At 34.9% G+C, this 25,474-nt stretch overlaps 3 protein-coding genes across 4 annotated transcripts in view; 1 reads left to right on the forward strand and 2 right to left on the reverse strand.

Annotated features, from left to right (window-relative positions):
• Positions 1-25,474, reverse strand: part of LOC126748328 (uncharacterized) — a 154,209-nt gene continuing 128,735 nt past the window's right edge. For both annotated transcript variants that reach the window (XM_050457480.1, XM_050457479.1), the window contains exons 4-5: positions 5,319-5,453; positions 1-722 (exon numbers count right to left, since the gene is read on the reverse strand). In XM_050457480.1, coding sequence (XP_050313437.1) covers positions 634-722; positions 5,319-5,453 — 224 coding nt within the window. In that variant the 3' untranslated portion in view covers positions 1-633. The remainder of the gene's footprint in view (positions 723-5,318; positions 5,454-25,474) is intronic.
• The window catches only part of LOC126748327 (uncharacterized), a 410,960-nt gene continuing 396,161 nt past the window's right edge, over positions 10,676-25,474 (forward strand). The window contains exon 1 of the mRNA XM_050457478.1: positions 10,676-10,790. Coding sequence (XP_050313435.1) covers positions 10,736-10,790 — 55 coding nt within the window. The 5' untranslated portion in view covers positions 10,676-10,735. The remainder of the gene's footprint in view (positions 10,791-25,474) is intronic.
• LOC126748321 (uncharacterized) lies at positions 19,074-21,930 on the reverse strand. Its single transcript, XM_050457469.1, has one exon. The coding sequence runs from the start codon at positions 21,475-21,477 to the stop codon at positions 19,921-19,923; it is 1,557 nt and encodes a 518-aa protein (XP_050313426.1). The 5' UTR covers positions 21,478-21,930; the 3' UTR covers positions 19,074-19,920.

Genomic DNA, 25,474 nt, shown 5'->3' on the forward strand with positions numbered 1-25,474 from the left:
TTCAATATTTACATGCTAGAACCTTGTTGGAATTCATAGGCCTTAAACATGACAATGAAACTCCATGGGAAATGTTCTAGAATATATTGATATTAATTTAAAAATGTGTTTTCTTTTGTGCCAATTAACGCGAAGGACTAAATAACATAACATACATACAAAATAAAACTAAGTCTTTACTTCAGGTGAAAACATCTAACAGTATATAAAAACGCGTTTTATAAAATAAACCTAATGACTAAGTGTACATCACATTTTAAGTATTATTATTAAGTAACATCTGCTTTTGGTTTTTGATTTCCTTTAAATTTGGTATTTTCCTTTTTTTATAATTATCAAGATATTGAATTATTTAAGTTATCTTACAGATTTACACATTATTTGATAAAGTAGATCAGTTTCTTACGTTAAAATTGATAAAAAAGCTCTGTATCTTTTATTAAATGCTGCTTATTCAAATAACTTCTAAACTCGTAAAAATGCAACTATCAAAGAAATTCTTAGAGATTTCTCATTGACAACACCTTTCATATGTTTTTAAGTACACAATATAAAAAATAAATAAAAACTAATTATTAATCACTATTAAACCAATGGCAAATCAATAAACTACGAATAAACTGTCCAAATATTTTAGGTATTTAGGTACAGTCCGATCCAATATATCGCAACAAAAAGTAGCCTGGATACTGATGGTTTATGTTTGGAATGAGCGGTGGAGCCTGAAAAAGAAAGATATAATAAGAAACTTACAGCGTCAAAACTGCTATTAATAAATCTTAAAAATTATAAAAATAATTCATATTTATTTAAAATAATTTACAGGTTGTGCAGTGGTACTGGGCTCAAGTCAAAGAAAAGTATGTCTGCTCTTAACATCTTATACAGGGTGTTTCAGAACTATGGGATCAAACTTGTTGTTGAAAAAAGGTTGATCAGTGTAACAGTAAAATCCATTTGAGTATAGGAACCCATGTCCGGAAATGCGTCACTACGCCACTACGGCCCTAAGACGCGTTAAAATTTAGAAAAAAATATTAATTACCTAAATAGGATCTGATGCATTTATTTTTACCTTTTGTATATGATACCATCACAACAATTGTTCAAAATGTCTTCCTCCAACCTCAATACACCGATTTAAACGCCGCACATAATTTCGGCGGACTACACTAAATATTTGATCCTCGTTTTGAATGATTTCAAATGCTGCTGTTATTCGTCCAATTAAGTTTAGCTCTGATTCTACTGAAGCGACGTTAAATCGGGTGACCTAGGAGTCCAAGAAACTGCTCCACCTCTGGCAATCCAACGGTGCCCAAACCGCTGAGCCAAATATCGCGTACTTGTACAGCAAAGTGAGCCGGCGCTCCATCATGCTGAAACCACATTTGCTGTCTAACGTTTAGTGAAACATTTTCAAGGAGTTCTGGGAGAACTTCCTCCAAGAAACGCAGATAAAAAGGTCCTGTTAACCGTTCCGGTAGAAGGTATGGCCCAATTAAATAATCATCAACAATGCCTGCCCATACGTTGACAGACCAACGATTCTGATGTTTTCTTGGAAAAATTGCATAAGGATTTTCTATGTCCCAAATATGGCTATTCCTACTATTAAAAATACCGTCTCTTGTGAAAAAGGCTTCATCGGTCCACAAAACATATCGTAAAAAATTTGGTTGTGCAATAATGTGATTCAGAAGCCATCGACAAAATTGAACTCTAGGATCATAATCTGCTGCAGTCATACCTTGAACTTTCTGGAAGTGGTAAGGATGGAGTTGTAGCTCGTGTAGTACCCGCCAGACAGAAGCGTTGCTCGTATTCATATTCTTGGCGACGTCACGTGTGCTATTTGATGGTTCATCGGCAACTCGCTGAAGCACCGTTCTTATGGTTCGAGCAACACCAGTATCATGCATCTTGGTCTTAAACATGCCCGTCTCAGCGAGCCGCCGATGAACCGCAATAAACTTTTTGCATCCAGGATGCTGTCGTTCCGGATAACGTTCATGATACAACCGCGAAGCTGCTGGTGCATTGCAGTTTGTTGCTCCGTATGCCAAATGCATATCCGCCAATTCTTGATTGGTAGAGTTTTCCATTAGCAATAAATGTTTAAAAATTGTAAGCTATAAAATTTTTAAACATGACATTGAGAATTGACATTGATAAGCGTTGATTTTAAACAATTGTTGTTATGCAGATCCTATTTAGGTAATTAATGTTTTTTATAAATTTTAACGCGTCTTAGGGCCGTAGTGGCGTAGTGAGGCATTTCCGGATATGGGTTCCTATACTCAAATGGATTCTTCTGTTGCACTGAACAACCCCCAGAAGTTTGATCCCATAGTTCTGAAACACCCTGTATATTTCTGCTATTTCATATAAAAGCTATTTTTTATTTTAAAGGAAATTTCGTAAGTTAGTAAATTTTCATAAGGAGGCCAAAATATTGATATCGATATCTCAATTTATCCTCGGGGTACTACAAAAATATATCGAACATTTAAAAATAACTATTTTTTATAAAATAGAAAGCAACCAATACCCTGCTTGTAATGGTGCTATATGAACGCACGTTTTGCGAAGATTATTTTTCAATGCTTGAGTCCAACTACTAAATGAGGTTGCATTTCAATAACCAACGTTGAAGTTTACCGTAGTCATTCTTGGTTTGAAAATGTTAACATTGTTCCCGAAAGAAGTATAGAGATTTGAATAACGTGTTTTGGGCAAGTGGTGAAACTAGCATTTTTTTAAAATTTACAACAAAGGTTCCAGTCCCATTAGGATGTCAGTTTGTATCAAACGTTTACGTTAGACGTTAAAGATGACGGTTAAAATAGGAATGCTGAAGAATGTTTAAAATGATTCCGTGTTCACAATTTTATGTACTAAGATCCAATTTAAGATTCTGTAACATTCCAATATTTAGGTAATCTCAAGGTATAATTTTTACTCACAAATTGGTAAACATATAAATCAATAGTACTATTCATTATATCTAGTGTGTTCATTATATTAGCTGGCACTGATTACATTAACAGGGGTTTTATTTTAGGCAACCATCTACACTTAGTTTCTATGGTGCGCAGTTACTAGATTATGGTTTTTGGTTTATTTAAGTTCACTTTGTATTTTGTTATTTATATATCAATTGATTTATTAATTGTATTATTTCCATATTATGGATCATCTTGATTGTATGATTTTCTTTACCTAATTTTGTTACCTTCTTTTTACAGAAACCTATTTGGTAATTTTATGACTTCAGCATTAATCTTGGTCTCATTTGTAATTGTTAATATTATTCATTCATTTTTTTACAAGTAATTAAGCTTAGTCTTTGTTTTTAAGTTGACAAAATTCAGGTTGCCCGTGCTAAGAAATGTCTGTCGAAATGTTTCTTCATTTATATTTATATTTCATGTCAATGGTGTTCATTGCCTGTGACCTTATTATGGTGCCCTTATCGAGCACCTTCCTTGAACTTGTTCGGACTTGTTTACTTATGTTATGATTTTAAACATTTCTTTTTAAATTCAGCAAATACATTTTCACCTCTGAAAAAGTCAGTTATTTGATTGTCTGGAAGCGCCATGCTAATAGGTGGGGGCTTACTTCACATTTCTAATATTCAATTTGTTTTTCTTAATATAAAGTGTCATTTTTTGAGTTCCGGTGAATCTGCATTTGGGTTCCTTGTTGAAGGGAACACGTTTCGCATTTCTTTCTGATCTGAACGGCCGACCGATTTACTTGGCATACGTCCATTTGATTTCGTCGGCCCAATTTTTTCGAGCTTCTTATTTAACCAGAACGGGTCAAACACAGGCAAGGTGAGTGCCATTGTACTGAATCCATTTGTATTTTATTATTAATTGATAATTTAAATATTCATTCTAAACTTCACTAAATTCAATTGAGGAATGGCAGACATTTTTATCTTGACGCATGTGGTAGTTTGCTTTTTGTTACAGCTCAGCAGCCGATTAAGCGTTTAAGCTTTTAAGCTATTGGTTTCCTTGCAGTTTGTTTTTAAGAAGTTTGCAATCCGACCTGCTGATGTATTTCAAATAATACCTGGTAGACAAGTACAGGATCTTTCAATTGGAACCAAGTGGGTTCTAAGGACAGCGACAACAGGTACCCAATAGATAAACTTGTAAATTGAATCGCATTTTATTTCCTCACTGTCCCCGGACACGGGGGTATGTTCGCAGGAGTTAAGTGGGCTTTACTATAATATTCGTGTGTGGCGCCCTTGACCATCCTAGTTGCCCACACCCTATTATTACAACCTTAACATACAGGGACCAACTACAACCCCTCCAGACCAAAGTGTATAAGCTAGCCAGTAGGCCTCAGTGTTGCTATTATATAGGTCATAATTCAAATGTCAAAAACTCTCTCAATAAAAGCCCCTCTGTATGCTGATGTGATTAGGAACACGATATTGTTAGTTTTGATGAACGTGTAGAGGGGGGCTCTTGGTCCTTTTCACTAATTTTAAGCAGATGCACATGTTGGGCAGTAAACGAGTGTTAAAACGAAGATGCATCCTCAAAAAGTATCTGTTTGGTGTACTTTTTTGGAGAATATTATTATATAATAAGGTTCGCAGAGAAGAGTTTTTCTAAGAGCAGTTAGAAGATATGGATGTGGAATATCTCTCGGTTTCTACAGTGTAGTGCCATCTGCTATACAACAGAATAAACGATACAATTATTGCGTGGTAGTTTGCATTTTTGTAACGTAATGAGGTATTAATTGGTCGCCATAGGCTTGTTGATTTAACGCCCTTAGGTTTCTTCTTTTAGGAGATTCCAAAGGGAGAGTCGACTCCATTACAGAGCTGAAACAGAAGATTATAGCCCAAAATACCAGTGTAAAACCTGACAGTGTAGAACCTGAAACCTAAAAAAAGCAACAAATGTTCGAACGAGTGTCCGGAAATATTATTGTCTCGTAATATGAAGCTCATACACGTTTTTTTTTATTTAGAGAACAAAACAAACTAGCTATTGATTTCAGCATTATGTTATTTCTAACTTCGCCCCTTAATATTGAATATCAAACGTTTTTATGCAGGAGTAGCAAAACACATTTCACATGCTCTGATAACATTTTTATAATTAGGTTTTTATCTTAACTGCTATTAAAAAAGCAAATATTCCTCTGTTGAACCTTAGTGAATATAGACGTGAACTGAAGTAGATAAGAACATATTAAAGATTTATATGGATTAAATGCCCTCGTTTCGTTTAAAATGGTCGAATTTTATTATGTAACCCAACTGTAAAAAATTATCTTACTTATGCAAGCAGTATTATCCTCGTTGGGAATCAAACCATCTTCTTCTTTGCACCGGCATACCTCTTTATTTTGGCTCGCTGAGCAGTAAGCTCCTTCTATACAATGGCTGTCATATTTGCATTTCACTCCAATATCTAAAAAAGAATTAGATAATTGTCATTTAAAGTGTCTTTAAAATAGGAAGGTCGTTAAAACCAATCAAATGTACAAAAGAAAACAAATATGAAACAATAAATAAAGTCAATTTGTATACAAATATTTTATTAAACAAATCTACAGAATACACAAAAATAGAGTAATGTTCATACAATTGACAATTTTATTTATATTATAAATATTTATATTAAAAATGAGTTAATCTGGTTAGTCAAATTACACCATCATTAATCGTAAAAAAAGTCTGTTCATGCAAAAAGTCAATTAATCTACATTTGGACCAAAGTATTCAGTATATTTTCAGTTTCATAAATGTTTACAATATAAATAAGCAAATAATGTCTTAACATAATACTTAAAAAAAACAACACAAATCAGTTAAAATTAGACAAAATAGGTAATAATAATTAAAATAAAAAGTAAAATAAATAAAATATTAACAGATTTAAAATTTCTTTTTTTTAATTTTTAATTTCTATTCTAACAGCATGGTCCTTATGCCGTTACAATAGAAATTAAATAAAAACAAAATAAACAAGCCATATATACAATATATAACCTATAGACACGTAATCTAAAGGAGCAAGGCATTCGCCTATTGAAAATGGTGATATTTCTTTAAAAAATTCAAAGTTTTTCTTTTTAATCTCAAATTGCTTCGGTCGTATTATTGGAGGGAGTTTAATATAAAAAAAAACATTCGCATACGTCGTACCACGCTCTGTTAAAGAAAGCATGTGCGCTGGAATATTTAAGCCCGACGTCCTTGTATTATGCTCATGACGAGGTAAAAGGTGAAAATGATGAAATTGTTTTAAAAGGAAACAAACATTTATGTATCGATAAGTTTCAATTTTTAAACTTTCCTTTACATGATTCTCCTGCCCTAATATCACCCATGGTGCGCAGGGCTCTCTTTTGTATCACAAATACAAATAGAGTACATTATAGGTTGCCACCAAAATTTTTGCGTGCAGATTGTTTCTCAATACTCTTAACCAAAAACAAGCAGAGTTAAGCTTTTTGCAAACTTGATTTTCCAAATTTATGTAACATCAATGTTATTCAATCCCCAGAAAATGAACTGATTTAGAGAGTTCTATATTCTGGGAACGAAACATGTATTGTTTGTGGGTTTGATCTTGAAATCGGAAGATTCTAAAACATAGGAACATTGATTTGTGACAATTTAAAAGTAGTTTATGTCGTTGTCACTAAACCACTCTGCGACTGACCCAATGTTTATTTAGTACAAATCAGGCTGTTCGAGAGATCTGCAAAAGTACATGCTGAACGAGTGCTAATTACGGCCTGAGGCAGGTCATTAATAAACCAGGAGAAAAGAGCCCATGTCACTTCTAGTTTAATTTCAAGTGGTACTTCTAGTTCAACACTAGAGGAAAGTCTCCTAATATGAGGTACTTTTTTTAAAAACACTGTTGTAAAAAAACGAAGTTAATTTTAAACACTACTTCCATATTTTACGATTCATTTTACACTGTTTAAGGATTTGATAAAAGGAAAGATGTTAAAAATTAAATGCAGAAGAAAACATGCAACATTAAAAAAAAGTTGCACCACCCCATATTAGAAACCATGGTATCCTAATATGGGGTACACCAAGTTCATAATATGGGGTACCCAATTTAATATGTAAAAACTAAAAATAACCAAAATATGTTTGTTTTTTTTGTATAAAAGTATTAATTATTAAAAACTCAAAAAAACTAAAAAAATAATACATGTTATGTTACAAATGTTACATGCAACCAAAAAGACAAAACAAACCTATTTTGTAACGCAAAAGTCACAAATATAGTGGCTTCTTTCACAACCAGCACACTCAACGTGAGCCCACTTGAAGCAGCCTTGGCACTTCACCCATTCCTCGCCTCTGACATCTTCAGAAAATGGACTTTCGCAAAACATACAAATAGCATCTTCCTCAAAGTTTTCTACCTTGTCATCTGAATCTTAATATTCCGGTTCAGGAGCCGAGTCTGAAGAAGAAGAACAGCAGGATACTGATTTCACATTTTTTCGTTTTTGTTTAGCCACTGACAATTTTTTTTTCTGTTGGTTTGGTTTTAAATAACCAATTTTTCTTTTAGTGCCCGAAGTTAAAGGTAATTTTTTTTTCTATGCTGCTTTCCAATTCTTCTTTGTAGGGCGTGCTAGTTATAACCGCAGCTTTACCACTTCTTGTACTCTTTTTTTTAATAATATATTTAGAAGTAGTTGGAACAGGCATTAAATTTGCAGGAGTAACCTGTTTCAAAGCAGTAATCTGTCTCTCTGGGGTAATCCGTCTCTCAGGGCTTTTTTCTTTTGGCTCGTTGTTATCTAATTCATCCTCTCTTGTTTCTGCTTCTACTAGTTCTTCACCAGACATATCCTGCACTTCTGCCACAAAGTCATGTTCTTTAAATATGTTTCTGTCAGGAGGGAACATTTCAGTTTTTCTAAAGCCGTTGATGGCCGTTGGTGGCCGCTTTTATGTAGGCTTTCCCAAAAAGTTCTCCTATCTGATAGCCTGTTACTACACGTCCGGGATTCAACCTTAGCCAGTTTGTAATTTCCTGTGTGTAGTACGTTTTAAACGGAGACATAAAAGCAACGTCCAATGGTTGCATCCGATGAGTTGAATGTGGTGGAAGGCATATTATGTGAACATAATTTTCTCGCGCCACAGTTATGACCTCCAAATTTTTGTGTGGGAATAATGGCCGTCAAGTATTAAAACCACTGGATCATCAGAGCTAGGCTTTGTCAGATTAATAAAATGGCGAAGCCATTCCACAAATATTTCTTGTTGGATCCAGCCAGATATATGGCACGCATATTTTGATCCTGGAGGAGTGCCACTCATTAGCTCCATTTTAATGTTTTTTCGTGGGAAAATTATAAAGGGCGGTATGTATACTCCTGTTGCACTAAAACACATAACTGTGGTTAACAAAGACCCACGCTCAGCGGAGGTAATAGTTTTAGACTTTAACGTGCTTGTGTTGCACTATGGTGAGGCCAGTTTCATCGCAGTTAAAAATTCTGGCTGGATTATGATTTATTTTTTCATGAAGTGGCTCATACTAATCAAAAAATGCTGCAACATTTTCTCTAGTGAAGGATTTAATTCGTGCATATGATATTCCTTGAGGAGTTCGTAATGATAATTATTTGTGCCTTAACAGAAAGCTGGCAAACCATTTCTTTGCAGTAGATTCTTTGACTACGCTAAATGGATTTTTTATATTATTAGCTTTGCATAAGCTATATGCCAATCTGCACACACCTTTTTGTGTAATACCAAAAAAATTTCTTTCCATTTCTAAGCAGCGCTTTGCGAGCAGCGATTCCATTTCTTGTGAAAAGGCAATTTTGCGTTCCAGAGAAGAATTCACAATATCTTCAGGATTGCCTTCCATTTTTACGAACCTTTCCAAGGTTGTTTGGGGCACATCGTGGGTTCTCGCACTCTTTTTGTAACCCATCTGACCTTGTCTGTTAGCTAAAATTGCTGAAATCATTTGCTGCTTGTTCCAAACTTTCCTTTTTTTAGGCATCTATACTATATTTCCTTTTTGGTGAGAGCACAGTGCCTCATTATTTATGCAGAAGTAGCATAAATATAGGGTGAGTCTTCCATTTTTCTACATGTGACAAAAATGATGAACCAGGCTGTTTTTACCAATTTTAAGTGGACAAGTCCTGTATGGTCTCAAATACAATAGGTCGTAAAATTCGGAACAATGGTTTCGAGTTCATTTTTATGACAAACGGGTTGCCAGTGTCGTCCCGACTATGGATATTGATTTTTAAGTTAAATAATTATCTGTTATGAAAAATTTATAAATAATGTTGGATTTTATCTATTATCTATTAGATAAAGATTTTTAGAAAAAGTATGGTTGGTACGTATAACTTATATTTATTAAATCAACAAGAAACATTTCTTAAAAGCGGAAAAGCCTCATTATAAAACTATGGCAAATAAAATGAAATATAAAAATTTGATTAATACCGCAATTTGATTGTTTTTTAAATGTTTAAAAAAATTTTGTATAATTTCATTTTTTTAATACCAACCAATAAAAAATGCAACTCTCCAAACATATCTTGTCATTTATAAGAAAGGTACATTAATATAAGGATCTTTTAATTTATTAACCATGTTTACATATATTACAATAAAAATATTTACGAAATATACAAAAAAAATCAATATATAAATCACACATTTCATTACTCTCATCGCTTTCATCCAAATCAGACATTATCACTGTTATAACTGAGGGTTCGACAGTTTCTTCTAGAAGATTATCGAGGGTCCACATCTTTTCTTCTTCTTTGCATGATTCACAGCATTGCTCCAGTTTTCTTGGGTAGCGTTATCCACTGCTACTTTCAGAAGTTCTCTCACATCTTTCAATTTAAAGGTTTTATTATTTCTAGCCACAAATCCATTTACTTGAGCCCAAATTAACTCTATAGGATTTAATTCACAATGGTAAGGTGGCAAACGAAGTACAGTTATATTGTTTTGTTTTGCCATTTCGTCAACAACGTGTCTGTTATATTTTGATTTATTTTCTGTAACTATTGTCAGAAGCTCTGCTTTTACCGCGTCATCTCCAAAAGGTATTTCTTTTTCGGTAAGCTAGTTTTGATAGTAAATGACCTTATTATTATTAATAAATGAATTTATGGTCTGACGATTGATGTTGCATTCATTGTTTCATTTAAGTTACGAGAAAAATTGTTTATAAGGAAAGGTTATAGTTTACATGTCATCTACCCTATGCACAACTGCTTAGAGCTAACACTAGAACATAGAAACGATAGTGTGAAGGGATGGAAAGGCCAATTGGTGACTAGATACTTGTCTATATACTTTTTTCCTTACTTTGTCTTTACAAACACTTGAGTCTCTTTCAATACGAAGAGTTGAAAAGTATGAAAAAATCACATATTTTATAATATGTAAAATTTAAATAATCTTCGCGATTGTTAAAGCTATAACAGAAGTTGACAGACATAACATACTTACGAAGGTAATAAGCAACAAGGTTAAGTAATTTATTACCAAACAGCAACATCTTATTATTAGACAATTTTAGGAATTATTATTCAATTTATTTTTTATTTACAGGATGGATTTAAGGCTGCATTGGGGTGACAAAACTAAATTTGTGGAATACTAGTTCTGGACAGTCACAAAACTTTCTTGATATCAAAAAGTTAAATAGGATCCAATCAGAAAATGAATAAATGTTTATTTTCACTAGTTTCTTGTATTTGGATCATGAGGGTAACAGGTAAGCAAATAAATTAATAAGAAAATATTAAGTATATATTTAAGAAGCACTATCTTTCAAAGAAGACGAAATAATTTTTCTGAAATAGTATATATTTGAATTTTGTTTTTCTGTTTTTTGGTAGATATAGACTACAGATTGTTTCAATAGAAACAGGCTATCATTTTGTTCTTGTCATTCTATGTTTGTTCCGTTTTCTGACAACATTTATTTTAAAAAACTCGACTTTAGTCCTTCTAGTATTTAGGGAATTGTAAGCACATTGGCATAGATATTTCTAACAAATCTTTAGAAATAAAAGCGTACTAGTCCTTTCGTTTCGGTAATACAAAATTGATTGTTAAACAAAATCTGGAATGGAAAAGAAAAGATCCGACAGTCCTTCGTAGAAAACGGATTCCAGAAATTCTTGAAGCTGTCCACGGGAGTGTTGGCGTAGGACATTTTGGAGTTAGTAAGACCTTGGCAAAAGTGAGAGAACAGTTTTACTGGCTAAACAGTCATGAACATCTTGAACGCTAGTTCCGGCAGCAATATTTATCAAGCAAGGGCCCAAGAACCTGGATCAGAGGGAAAATGATGCAGTATCTTGTTGGTGTATATAGACCGTTTCCTACTACCAACTCTGGAAATCAATATGCTCTTGTTGCTATGGATTACTTTGGTAAGTAGTCTGAGGTTTATCCTATTCCAAACTAAGGAACGACTACAGTAGCTGAAGTGCTGTTCCAGAATGAGATATGCCGATATTTGGTGTCTCTAGAGAGATACAGTTAAACATTTAGACTAAGAAAGGATGTTTGAGTCATAAGTATTGGAATAAATATGTTAGTTGCCGGAAATCAATAACACCCGCACAACCGTCATAGACCTTTAGTTTGATGGAATAGTTGAATGATTTAATAGCACTTTTGAAACCCATTTGAAAATTATGACAAACTCTAATCAAACCAACTGTGATACCTTTATACAACCATTTTTATTGTCATATCGTTCTTCTATCTTCGAATCTACCTGGCAAAAGTTGTCTTTGGTGATAAATTTCGTTTTACTTTTGGTTATTATTACTGGGAGACCCGACAAGGCTGAAACTCATCAGTAGTACGTCGAACATCTACAAAAGCGTTTGCAAATAGTCCATGAAGACGGACACGAAATATACTTTACCTAGAAAATAACAGAATGAAATCACGTAGAGGCAAATTCTACCGGTTTTAATCCTGGGGACAAAGTCTGGTTATATAATCCGCGGAGGAGGAAGGACAAGTTACCAACGCTCTAAAAGGATTGGGAAGGTCCATTTCATGTGGTGATCATAACCAGTGACGGTGTATCGGATCCAGCGATGTCCGACGACGAAGATTAAAATTATAAACATCGTCCGACTAGCCTTATCATGACACAGGTATTTATTTCCCCTTTTCGCCAGCAGGATGATGGTAATTTTTCTATTAATCTTGAATGGTAGCTGGCATTGTCCATAACAATAATTGATTTTCAGGAATTGACTTAATCATTTCGGAAAAATAATCTTCAAAAACATCAGCGTTCATTTCTTCGTGGTAATCCTTAGTTGACTTCCGATTCGAATTCAACCAGACCGCCATTTAAAAATCTTTTATAGTTTCCAATATGTGTAATTATTAATCTGTGGCCCTTACCAGAAGGAGACTTCAAGCCAGTCGATAAACCTTCTAAAAAAGCCTGACGGGAGCTTCCAACATTTTTATCCTGCCAGCACTTGCTCACGGTGTGTCCTTCGTTAAGCCAGGTTTCATCCAAATAATAAATGTTTCTTCCTTTCTTTCGATACTCCTTAATTTGCCTTAAATTCTTTCTTCTCCAACAAACTATTTCTTCTTTATCTATTAAAATACATTTTCTATTTTGCTTTTGCCAAGAAAAATATAATTCGTGTAAAATTTTCTATAATTTTTTTTTTATTTCTGGTACATTTTCGTCTTCTTTTATAAGTATCAAAATTTTGTCGATAGTTGGGATTTCATTCTTAAAATAAAGTGAATGTACTGTCCTCCTGATGATATGCTTTGCTGTCTCATCAACTGCTATCGGCTTCCTACCGGCAGTTTTCTTTACACTCTTCTTAGGCAAGTTCTCACGGTTTTCACTTTTCCTGTCACTAAGAAGTCTGTAAATTGTTGCTTTACTTATGCCTGTCATATTGGCACATGTAGAAACTAGATTTATAACAGTACTTAGAGGCATTTGTTGCACAAGTACATCATGTACGTTTAGTACTATAGTCCTTGCTTTAAAATCTAAAACACCTTTACACACTACGGGGCTAAACTTTGACATTCTTGCAACAAATGCGCAACAATACTGAAAAATAAATTAAGTTTTTAGGATATATCTACATTATATACCATAAAATATAACTACCTGTTTGCATTTAAGATTGCACAATTTAGGTACCTATAATACTTATACCTACATTTTTAGCTACCTAGACAATATCTACTTATAAGGGTTAAAAAGAACTTGTTCATTAGGTACTTAAGTAATTCAAAGCATGCTAAAATTGGCCTATTTCTTGCACTATTAAATAAACCCAACAAATTAAAACATTCAGGTCTTAATGTACTTGAAAAGTGGGACGCCAATGGTTTACGACCGTTTTATGGCTATCGACCCTTTCGTGTGCTCCTACGGATTAAGAAATGGACTATAAAATAAAATATTTGGTATTAATCAGAAAGTAAATCATTATCTTCTAATATGGGGTACCAAATTAGGAATTGATAGGTACCCAATATTAGGAGCAAATTAGATTTTTGGAAGGGGCGACTTTTTACAAAAATTAAGATGTTTTTTTAAAAATCATATTCATTTTCATAAACTACGCAAAATGTAATAAAGAATAGTATTATTAAAAGTTTTAAAACTTACCTTTAAGTCGCTTAAAATATCCAAATCTACAACCGGCAAAAAAACTTTATCTTTCGAACAAACTTATTTTAAGCTTAAACGTCAAAACAAACTACGTCTTTGCTTCAAGAAGGGAATAAGCGCTTCTGGCGCATCTTCGTGGTTGGTACGTAATGCAGATAATAGATGTGGCAACTAGTTCTAGCTCAAAATTGAACTACTCCATATTAGGCGACTTTCCTCTAATTGATTTAAAAAATGTTTGGCATCTCTTCATCTAGAGACAAACCTTCTGGAATATGCTTGAAAGATTGGACTGTACCCATCGTAAACAAAGACACTGTATACCATACAATTTCGGTTTATCTAAAAAAAGGTTGTGATCTAGACTGACAAAAGCTTTGGATAGGTTTAGGAAAGCTCCTAAGGTTTTCATTTTAATTTCTAAATTTTTAATTATTTTGCAGATGAAATGGTAAGTAGTGTTACATTTATAAAAAAAAAATTAATTAATAATACTTCAATAATACTTTATCTTTTTACCTGGATTAAACGAAATTTGAATGGACGGATGGGTAATAACAGGAAAGAAAGGGGGGAAAAGGAGGGTAAAAGTATGAGAAGTGAGGGTTAGAAAATGGGTACAAGGGAACCAATGGAAGGAGGGAGAGCCCTATACCTATAAACCTGAAAGAAAATCTCACAAGGAAGAACGGACAGGGAGATTTATAAATACAATTAATTATATTGACCCTTAATATTAAGTACAAGTGTTTACTGGTTAGGTGGTTTACTGACTGCATGGTTCACTATACATCACAAACATTGATCAAACCTAGCTCCAAGAGAGCTGCATGATTGAGATGGAGGTCATAGGTGGATTGGTTTAATAGTGAATGTCAATGTAGATGTTGTGGACGTTATGTGATTAGACGAGTGAAGATTTCTACTTCTTATAATAGTGGATGAAAACCAGGAGAGAAAAAAAAAGAAACTGAAAGTGTAAGAATACCCAGATTGAGGAATCGCCAATAGAGTAAGTAGATATAAGCATTGATGGTTAAACTTAACGGTATGCTTGAGTCTACTTATATAAAATTACATGTGTAATATGTAGAGTATCATAAACCAAGATGCCAAATGAAAATATTAGGACTTACCAATGGAATTGGCCCTTTTTCGGGAACACAAAACTGGACACTTAAACTAAGAACCTTGAAAAAGTTGGGATTTAACTGCACCACTTATAATTCTGCACTATTGCAGTATGGCATTTAGTATCCGCAAACTAAAATACTCAAAAGGTGAGTTTTCAATTTTTCATTGGAGTAAAACCGGCAAAAATACCAAGAACTCAACCTTCTTCAAAGGCTTGTTCTTGAAGACTCGTAGTGGTCAAAGATTTTCGCGCCAGAAATGGTTTTAGTAGGGTGTAGGAGAATGAGCTGGGATCTTATTGGCTAGGATATCACTTCTGACATTTGTGAAATCAAAACGATTTAAAAAAATTAATATTATGATTAATAATTTCAGTTTCATCATAAGGGTTGAAAATTAGTGATATCAAAAATAGAATTAATACTAAAATGATAACTATTTATTTTATTAACTTTAGCACCAGAATAACTCAGAAATTGCCCCTTAAAGTTCAATAATCCAGCTATGCTTTAGCTAACATTTTGGATTTATTTAATTTTCTTATTCTTTATGTACAGTAGCATGTTCAACTGATAGGCCTTTACGAAAGCCACCAAGTTTATTGCCAACGTTTCGGCCTATATTAGGTCTTTTTCAGGCTACATTAGCAATAAAGAGAAACAAGATTTAAACGGCTGGGATTTTACCTGACTACATAAAGGGTGTTCTTTTTAGAGGCCGAGAACTTTCATTTGGCAACACTGTTTTTTTATGACAGCCGACCTGACAGTTCTGGGTCATTTAGATTAGTTTGGTTTGGCAATTCATCATGAACAGACTCACGCCGGAGCAACGTTTCCAAATTGTTCAAATTTATTTTGAAAGACATGGTTCTATTCGAAAAATACATCGGGCATTACGTGAGTTTTATGGTGCTCATAATCGTCCCTCAGAGAGATTAATTCGAGAAATTGTTGATCGTTTTCGCAATACTTTTACTCTAGTCGACAATACGCATCCCGTAAGACGCGGTACAGTGCGCACGCAACAAGCGATAGCTGCTGTGCAGCATAGTATTGATAATGATCCAAATGTGTCAGTTCGTCGTCGTTCTCAACAAGTGAACTTAAGTCCATCCACTTTATGGAAAATTTTGCGCAAAGATCTCGGATTGCGAGCATATAAAATTCAACTTGTCCAGGAGTTGAAACCCCAGGATCATATTTTGCGCCGTACATTTAATTAGCTGAATGGGCGAAAGGAAAGACTGCTGTTGATCCACAATTTCATATGAAAATTTTGTTCAGTGATGAAGCACACTTTTGGTTGAATGGCTATGTAAACAAGCAGAATTGCCGAATTTGGGGGGGATGAGAATCCACGAGCTGTTGGCGAATAACCGTTACATCCAGAAAAACTAACCGTTTGGTACGCTTTATGGGCCGGTGGAATCATTGGTCCTTATGTCTTCAGAAATGCTGATGGTCAGAACGTTACAGTAAACGGTGAGCGATACAGAAACATGATAACCAACTTTTTTGTGCCTCAATTGGAAGCCGTTGCAGGCATTGTAGAAATGTGGTTTCAGCAGGACGGTGCCACGTGCCATACAGCGCGCCAAATAATTAATTTACTGCAAGAGACATTCGAGCAACGAATAATTTCAAGGAATGGACCTGTAAACTGGCCAGCTCGTTCGTGCGACTTGACGACATTAGATTATTTTCTTTGGGGCTATGTTAAGTCGAATGTCTACGCTGATAAACCCGAAACACTTGAGCACTTGGAAGCCAACATACGACGCGTGATTGCCGAAATACATCCTGTAGTACTGGAAAGAGTGTGTAAAAATTGGACCTCTAGATTACGCCACGTACGCGCCAGCCGTGGGGGTCACATGCCCGAAATAATTTTTAAACATTAATGCCAAAAAAAATTCTTTAATATAAAAGCAAATTCGTTCATATCAATAAAATATTTTGTGTTTAATTTCAATTTAAAGTTCTCCGCCTCTAAAAAAAACACCCTTTACAACTTAACCTTTAAAACTCAAAACAATTAAATTGGGTCTTATAACATATTAAAAGTAATTTTATTTTAAAATGGAGGAATATTACTAAAAAAACTCTCCAATAAACATATTTTCAGACGAAATAGCTGTTAGAAAAGCCGTATGTAAGCACTCTACGTGAACCGCGCTTAATTTATAGTAAATATTTCATTCCCTGACTCCTTTGTCCAGTGACTCTTTCACTCTTTCTAGGCCAAGATACTTTAGTTAACCCGGTGCCTCTTTCCTAGTAGACAAAGCATCTTTATCGGGCATAAACACAAGCAGTATGAGCAAATTTTGAAGCCAAGGAAGAGAGAAAGCAATTTTATGCATAATGTAAATTTGGCTTATACAGGGTGTTTCAAAATTTGGTGCAAATATTTTAAGAGCATATTTTTGGAGTCAAAATAAGACCTTTTTTCCTATGTGTCCTAAAATGCACCCCTTGAAAGTTTCTTGAAGAAAATTGATTATTTGGAACCGTGACTACAGTTATGCGTCAAATCTTCTGAAAACTTGAAAGTTCTATCCATTGTTTTGAGGGCTTTTGATATTTTCCGTCCCAAAAATGGTGTATATCCAATTTTTGGGAAAGATTCAGGACGGTTTACTCTTATCAAGGCCCATATCTTAGGTTTTCAATAAAGAGATCTGAAAATCTAGAACACCATAAAGTAAGCCATGAAAAAATTTACAATTATCGTTTCTTGCATTTTTTCGATACAATTAATTTGATCTGTCAAAAATTAAAGCAGACACGGCCTACTTCGTTTTTTCTAATTTGATAGTTTAATCGGGTTTAATAATGCTTCTTTTTGATCACCAGCGATTTTCTCGAAAACGATTAATTGTATAAAAAAAATGCAAGAGACAAAAATTAGAGTCAAATTTAGATTTTATTATGGCTATTTAGATGGTATTGCTAGATTTTCAAATTTCTTACGGTAAACATAAGATAGGGCTATCAGAAGGGTAAGTTCCCCTGAATCATCCCGTAAAATTGGACTTACACCATTTTTGGGACCGAAAATGAAAAGAGCATCCAAAAAAACGGAGACGGCCTAACTATAGTCACAGTTGCAAATAATTAATTTTCAGCAATTTGCACGGGCTGTAGTTCTGAGGGAGGGCATTTTAGGATACATGTATATAGGAAAAAAAGTCTTGTTTTGACTCCAGTAATACGCTCTTAAAATATTTGCACTGAATTTTGTAACACCCTGTATAATGAAAAGTCCATCGAAAAGTAAAAAAACAAAAAAAAAAGTTGGCTGACCCATCCTCCACCATCCCAAAATAAGGATTATCCATCATCGACCAATTAACGATATGAACTTTTTACGACCATGCGCAGATCGCCAATTCCATATTGCCTATTTTCGCGATGTTATATATTACATGTGTATGTCATCCTCAAAATAAAACTTCACTGGTTCAAAGGTTCACTGGGGAACGCAAGTTACTAATGCTAAAATGATAATGCTCCCTTACCAAAAACTTATTAATTTACATAAGTAAAAAAACTTACAATCATGTTCCTCTATGTGTTAGACATATATCGGATGTTAAGAAATTTAAAAGAGAATTAAAGACGCTTTTATTGGCTAAGGCATATTATAACCTGGATGACTTTTTTAATGATAGGTTTTAACCTGGACATGTTGGAAAGTTTTTTTTCTCTAGTTTTGTGAACAAGTTTACCTTTATTTAGTAATTGATTGTTTTATTTAGTTATCTTTAATTCAAGTATGTTCAAAAAGTTTTGTCTTCTTGTGTTCAATTTTGTTCATTATTTTGTCAATTTTTGAAATTATATTTTTGTTTTGTTTTTTTAGCTTGTAGGATGCTGGTACACAAGATTATTCTTACGTAATTTAGCACATTTTCTTTCTTTCTTTCTTTTTTTCTAATATTACTGGACGTCAATTTGTAGTTCTGCGTTGAAAATACATCTGTACCAGAGAGGTAAACAGTAGTAACTCCATTTTTACTCGATATGGAGTAAATATCATTTTCGAACTGAACTTCTTCAATTTTATATTATGGTAAAAGCTAGTAAGTCCTGCGTTGTGGGTTGCCTGTATTTTCAGTTTTGAAAATGTAGTATCTCCACATATCAGTGGGGTAAAGAAACGTATCTCCTGACACGTTTCACTACGTCCAGTGTCGCAATGTGGTAAACAGTAGTAAGTCCGCATAACGTAAAGTACCGGCAAAGTGCTCATAGTTAATTACTAATATTTTAGTGCTGGATCTACTATAGAACACTTAATTATTTGGTCTGACAACTGCCCCAGCCAGAACCGCAATATTATTATGATGCTCAGTTATCTGTGGCTACTAAAAATTTGTCCAAACTTGAAAATTATTGAACACAAATTTTTACTAAGGGGTCATACACACATGGAATCTGATCACGTACACGCTCTTATTGAAAGGACTTTAAAAAAGCAACCAACCATGGAAATATGTACTCCTTGGAACTGGCAACAATTAATAAGATATACAGGCGCAACTGTTATAAAACTAGATATTTCTGATTTTAAACATGTTGACTATTTGTATGTAGTCAACCTAACTCTCCTTTTATTAATAAGAAGAAAAATACTGAAAATGAAGAGTTGAAAACCTTAAATGTGACCACATCTGTTCTCCTGAAATCCAATGCCACTGCCCAATGAATTGCCTAGTCTGCGCAGTAACTTAAAGGGAATAACAAAGAAAAAACATGATTTTTTAATAAAAAGTTTGGAGTGGGTTTCTAAGCAATTTCATAATTTTTTTAAAAATCTTCCAATTTCTAAAGTAAAAGGCCAACATAGTTCCGATGAAGAAGATAGCGATTGATTTGAATTTTAATAATGTTAACCTAAAGAAATAAAATTGGTTGTACACTATAAAGCTTAAATTTTTATGATTACCTGTTTTTTCAAATAGGGGTAAAAAGTCGTAAGTCCAAGAGAGATTGTAGATTGAGAAGGGAGTCGTTTCGGCTGATCCGCCGCTCAGCACTGCTACCTGTGAGATATTTTGTGCATAACTCTACTTGTTTTAGTTTGTCTCAAAAAGTCTTAGACTTCTGCCGTACAAAGCTATATTTTTGGGAGGTAGTTGTCCCACTTCTTGAGGTGTTGGTTGTACCCCTTCCAGGTACTTGAGCCTCTTGCAGAGTTGGGTCGGGCATTCACAGAGCAGGTGTTCTGCTGTTTTTGTGGCATTGCTGCAGAATCTACATTGGTCGTCCTCTGTTATACCTATTGCCTTTAGGTGATATTTCACTGGGCAATGACCGGTTAGGAGTCCGACTGCTGTTCTGATGTCTGATCTGTTCATGTCTAGGAGCTGTTCAGCTCTTTTTCTAGAAGTGGTTATAAACTTTTTTGCCTGTCTTAGTCCTGGTGCTCTTCTCCAGTGCGACAGCAATTGTTCTTTTTCCCACCTGTTTAGGTCTTCGGTGATGTGGGTCTTCATTAAACCACAGTATGGCTCTGGACCATAGTATGGTGTTTGAGCCCCTTTTTTTGCAAGGCGATCGGCTTCTTCGTTCCCCTCTATACCCCGGTGGCCAGGTAGCCACATTAGTGTTACTTGATTCTTTGTTGTAAGGCGCTTTAGGGTTTGTTTGCACTCCCAGACTAGCTTTGAATCACATTTAAAAGCTTTCAGGGCCTTTAGAGCAGCTTGGCTGTCTGATAGTATAAATATGTGTTTTCTTTGGAGGCCTTGGTTGATGCACTCTTCTGCACATATGTCTATGGCAAGCACTTCAGCTTGAAAGATGTTGGGGTATTTGCCCAGTGACTTTGAGATCTTAATGTTAGGGCCTGACACGCCCAGTCCTGCTCCTTCTGTTAGTTTGGAACCGTCTGTGTACCATAGCGATGCATTGTCGGCTTTTGGTACTTCTTTTTTCTCCCATGATTGGCGATCATCTATGATCACTTCGAATGGAATTTCTAGATCCAGCATGGCCGTTATGTGGTCACGTGGTTTGCTGGCATTTTCCAGTTTAATTTCTTCGAGGATGCGCAGGTGACCACTTAAATCCCCAGCCTTGAATTTGCCGGTTTGGAAAAGCCTGTGAGCACTGTTAATTGCCTCTTTTTTCACGCTTATGTGAAGTGGAGGCATGTTTAGCAGTGTCTCTAAGGCTGTGGTAGGACAAGTAGACATTGCCCCGGTTATTCCTAGACATATCAGCCTTTGGACTTTGTTTAATTTGGTCTGTGCGGTTGTTTGTTTGGTCTTCGGCCACCACACCAGCGAAGCGTATGTGATGATGGGCTTAATGACTGTTTGGTAGATCCAGTATACCATTTTCGGTTTTAGCCCCCATGTCTTGCCAACGAGTTTGCGGCATCTCCAGATTGCCACTATGGCTTTGGAAATGGTCTTGTCTAGATGATTGTTCCAAGTTAGTTTGTGGTCCAAGGTAACCCCCAGGTATTTCACCTCGTTAGAAAATGTTAGCTGAGTTCCGTTTAATATAGGTGCTCTGAGTTCTAGCTTCCTTCTTCTGGTAAACGGCACTAAAATTGTTTTTCTAGGATTTAAAGATAATCCTTCAGTTTCGCCCCAGTTTTGTATAGTATTTAGGGCACTTTGCATTCGATTCGATATTACGCCCTCGTGCTTGCCCCTATTACTACCAGGTCATCTGCGTAGCCTAGAACTGTGAATCCGGATCTACTTAATATGTTAAGAATTTTGTTTACTACTAATGTCCACAGTAGAGGTGACAGGACCCCTCCTTGGGGACATCCTTTTACTGTGGTTACTGTTGCTGTCGCTCCATTTATTTCTGCTGTGATGAAGCGGTGCTTGAGCATTGATCCTGTCCACTTTACGATGGGGGCCTCCACCCCCCAGTCTTGCAAGGCTTTTGTTATGGACAGGTGCGAGGTATTGTCGAATGCTCCCTCTATGTCAATGAATGCAGTAAGAGCAATTTCTTTGCAGTCGTTTGACTTTTCTATGTCTCTTACGAGGCAGTGCAGTGCACTTATTGTAGATTTGCCTGCTTGGTAGGCAAATTGTCTAGGGTGGAGCGGTGTTCTAGAAAGAGTTACGCTTCTTATGTATTGGTCGAGAGTCCAAAATTAAGATACAGTTTCTAAATTAAAATTAAAATACAAATTCAAATAAATTAAAAATAGTTCATTTAATAGTTAATAAAAACCTTCATAACAATAAGTTAAATACTCCAATTACAATTTCGTACAATGTAGAATAATCACTCAAATCTTAAAGTGAATTAACGTAACAACTTATTTTCCTTATTACTTAAATATTTCTTTTATGGACATACCATGTTTACCTCTCTGCTATAGACATACTTTCCGCAATATATCATGATTCATCTTATAATTTAAAAGCACTTCTAGTGACTCAGAATCTGCAAATTGTCCGAACTCTCTCCACGTCGACCAAGCTAATCATAAAAATTCTTATTGCTGGGTTTGTTGACTTATGTGCGTGAAATAGATGCTGGTGTTTATTTATAAATTTATCTTTAATAAACACTAATAGTCGGTGCAAAAAACAATATTAAAAAATTTTCGGAAATAAAGAGCACATGGTTATAGGTCGATAAATATCCATCAAATATGTATCATCCTTTTTATGCAAAGGCATAATGGTGAATATATTCCCGTATTAAAAATAGTGGTATCTAATCAAATCCTGATCAAAAATTCAGAAAAAAAATCCTTTTTATAAGTGGTATAAGTGTGGTATAAGTGTAATCTGTATAAGTGGTCGACAAGAAAAATGTATATACCAGACAGGGAAATTCCATGCATTTATCAAAACTAATGTATTTTAAAATGATCAAGAATATGGTATTTAGTGGTTATCTACTAATTAACAAGAAAAATGTACTTTTACAGCTAATCCTTATTGGGTATATATATTTTTGTCAGTTTACCATTATGTTAGTGTTAAAATTTTTATTACCTAATTAAACTAGTAGAATGACTTGTATTGACTCACTAGTTAAACTATTTTTAAATATTTAGTAATAGTTTACTTTAAGAGTAATATTTACACAGAAATTTTAAAATGTTTGGAAATTGAAAATAAATAATATTGATGGAAAAAAGTATGAAATATTCAATTAATTTTTGTACCCTTAGACTTACCTACCCATGCAACACATCATATATTATTATCGTTAAATATATCTGTACTCAATGATTTTTTAGTAATTTCTTGGTGTATTTAACAACCGTATATGGTCAAGATAAAATTATTAAACTGTAGAATATACGTATATCATACGTAGTCTGTTTACGAAAGGGAGAAAATTTCGGCATTTAAAAAAATTGACACGGGAATTTTATATCTAGTTTTTAAACTCGATTACTACACTTCAAATATTTTATTAAAGGACCCTGATGTCACATATATGTAGGGTTTTTTATGTTGTCTAGGGTTTGTTGATGGTAATGAAAAGTCCGGTGCGGGATTTTAAAAACTATTTAATAAAATAAATTAAGAAAACTATTGCACAAAAGAGTTTGGAGTAGACTTTAACTGTTAACTGATATAGTAAATCGCGTTCACATCCCTATGTCGAGCGGCTTTAAAACACTTATAACTCGTCTCACGTCTTATAATAGAAATGGAAAATGATGCAGCCACGTCTTACTGATCCTGACCTTAACCCGTCTTTACGTCTTTTATACGTCTTTCCGTCTTAATGTTAGGGACACGCCCTACGTCTTTTAAGACTTGTTAGATGCAGATTTTGCCCTAAGCATGTAACATGGGATTTCATATAAATTCGGGCAAAAGTTTATGGGTTTTGGTATCGGCTTGAAAGGGTTGTGTGATTTACAGTTTTTATAAATGGAATTTGGGGTTTGATAGCAATGCAATTTATTTTTTTTTAGGCTTTTGGGGTTTGAGTATTTTTAGGAATGTATTTACCTACCCTATCCTGTCAGCACACCTCGGTGGAGTTAGTTGTATTATGTTTCCTTAGTCCCTATTCATGTACCTGGTGTTGGGAACTTTCTGACCTTTGATTTATTTGTCAAGAGTTTCTATGAGGCCGGTATATGTCTGGGGTATGGAGGGACTTCTAGAATGAGCTGTTGTGCTACAGATTGCGCTATGAGTGGAGTAAATAAGACCTTTTAGATGGTGATCCGTTAGTGTAGGAAAAAAAAATTGATTTGAAATTGGCCTCCCCAGTTTTGCTTGCTATATTTCCCTTCAATTCTTCAAGTTAAGTTTTAGTAAATAAACGTTCCTTGACATTTGGTTTCTAACCCTACTAGCCGATTGACAGTAATGACTATTGACACACTTGTTGTTGTGGAGGTTTGGCAGCGTTGCTGTTTCCCATCAAAGTTTGGTTTCCATTTGGCGGATGACGAAGAGTCATAAATCAGGCAGAGCGACGTAAGAGGAAAATTGGAATTTCGTAGCCCCGTTGGGAAAATTTTGTTAGTTTTCCATGTTTTAGTATCCGAGCAGTATCATTTTGCTGTGGTATTGCGGAATTTCTATTTTGATAGAGTGAGGCTCCGCGTAGTTTGCACCAAGAGGCAGGGTCAGATCGTGTCGAAGAGAGAGAGTGACAAGTTCACTGCCAGTGTCACCTGTCATTGTCTGGTCGGTTGTCAGTTCCTTGTCTAGCCGGTAGCCATCCCGTTATCAGAAAGAACAGTCGACATTTTGTGGTTTTAAGGCAAATTTAAGTTCATCTTGCCGGTAATTCGGTTGAATGGAAAAATATTCCTCCCAAGTTTTGGGGTTTAATTTGATGAACGTCTAGTGGGAAGTTGTAGCCGAGAGGATTTCGGATTGACCTGATATTTTTGGATTTGGTCGGCTGCTCCCACACCATTTTTGAAATTTTCTAACCACAAAACGAGACTCTAGGCCTCGCTCACCACCTTAGGTATGTAACAACATGTTGGTAATTGCCATAGAATTGATTGTGTGTTTATTTTACTGATTTTTTTGTCCTCTATTTTAGAGGCCTCTCCTTTTTCTCATTCTCTCCTCTATTCTCTGGTCTCTTCCTATTCTCTGGTTTCTTCTGGTCATCCCAACACTGTTGGCAACCGGTTGAAGTGAGCCTCAACACAGCCTGGATTGAGCATTGTACTGTGGCTCTGCGATTTTGGATTGGAACTTGCCTGAAATCGACTTGCCCATGTGGTCGTTACCCTGGTTGTAGCTGACTGGTTCCAGAGCTGTCGAGTTAAGCTACCTTAGCCAAAATACACAAGAGATTAGAGGACACGCAAGTTTTTGCACATTTTATTTTATTATTCTCTTATTGAACGGTTTGATTTAGGGTTGGGGGTTGATTTATTAATTTGAATTTTATCGGTTTATTTTCTTTTATGTAAAACAAGAACGTTGAGAGGTTCTTGCTAAGTCTATTAAGTTTAACCTGAGGGTTTTCATTTGAGTCGAGCATCGACATAATTAATTTTGACATTGAGCCTGGATCACCTTGTAAGGGATCGGCTATTTGCTACAAATAACATATTTAGTCATAGTGTTGGTTCAAAATAATCATCCATCATTCCCAAAGAGACTTAAGTATATGAATAAAGGGGAGGAGAAAGTAAACTCAAAGTTTAAG

This window comes from Anthonomus grandis, chromosome 22, assembly GCF_022605725.1.
Source record: "Anthonomus grandis grandis chromosome 22, icAntGran1.3, whole genome shotgun sequence".
In the NCBI taxonomy this organism is placed as follows: domain Eukaryota; kingdom Metazoa; phylum Arthropoda; class Insecta; order Coleoptera; family Curculionidae; genus Anthonomus; species Anthonomus grandis.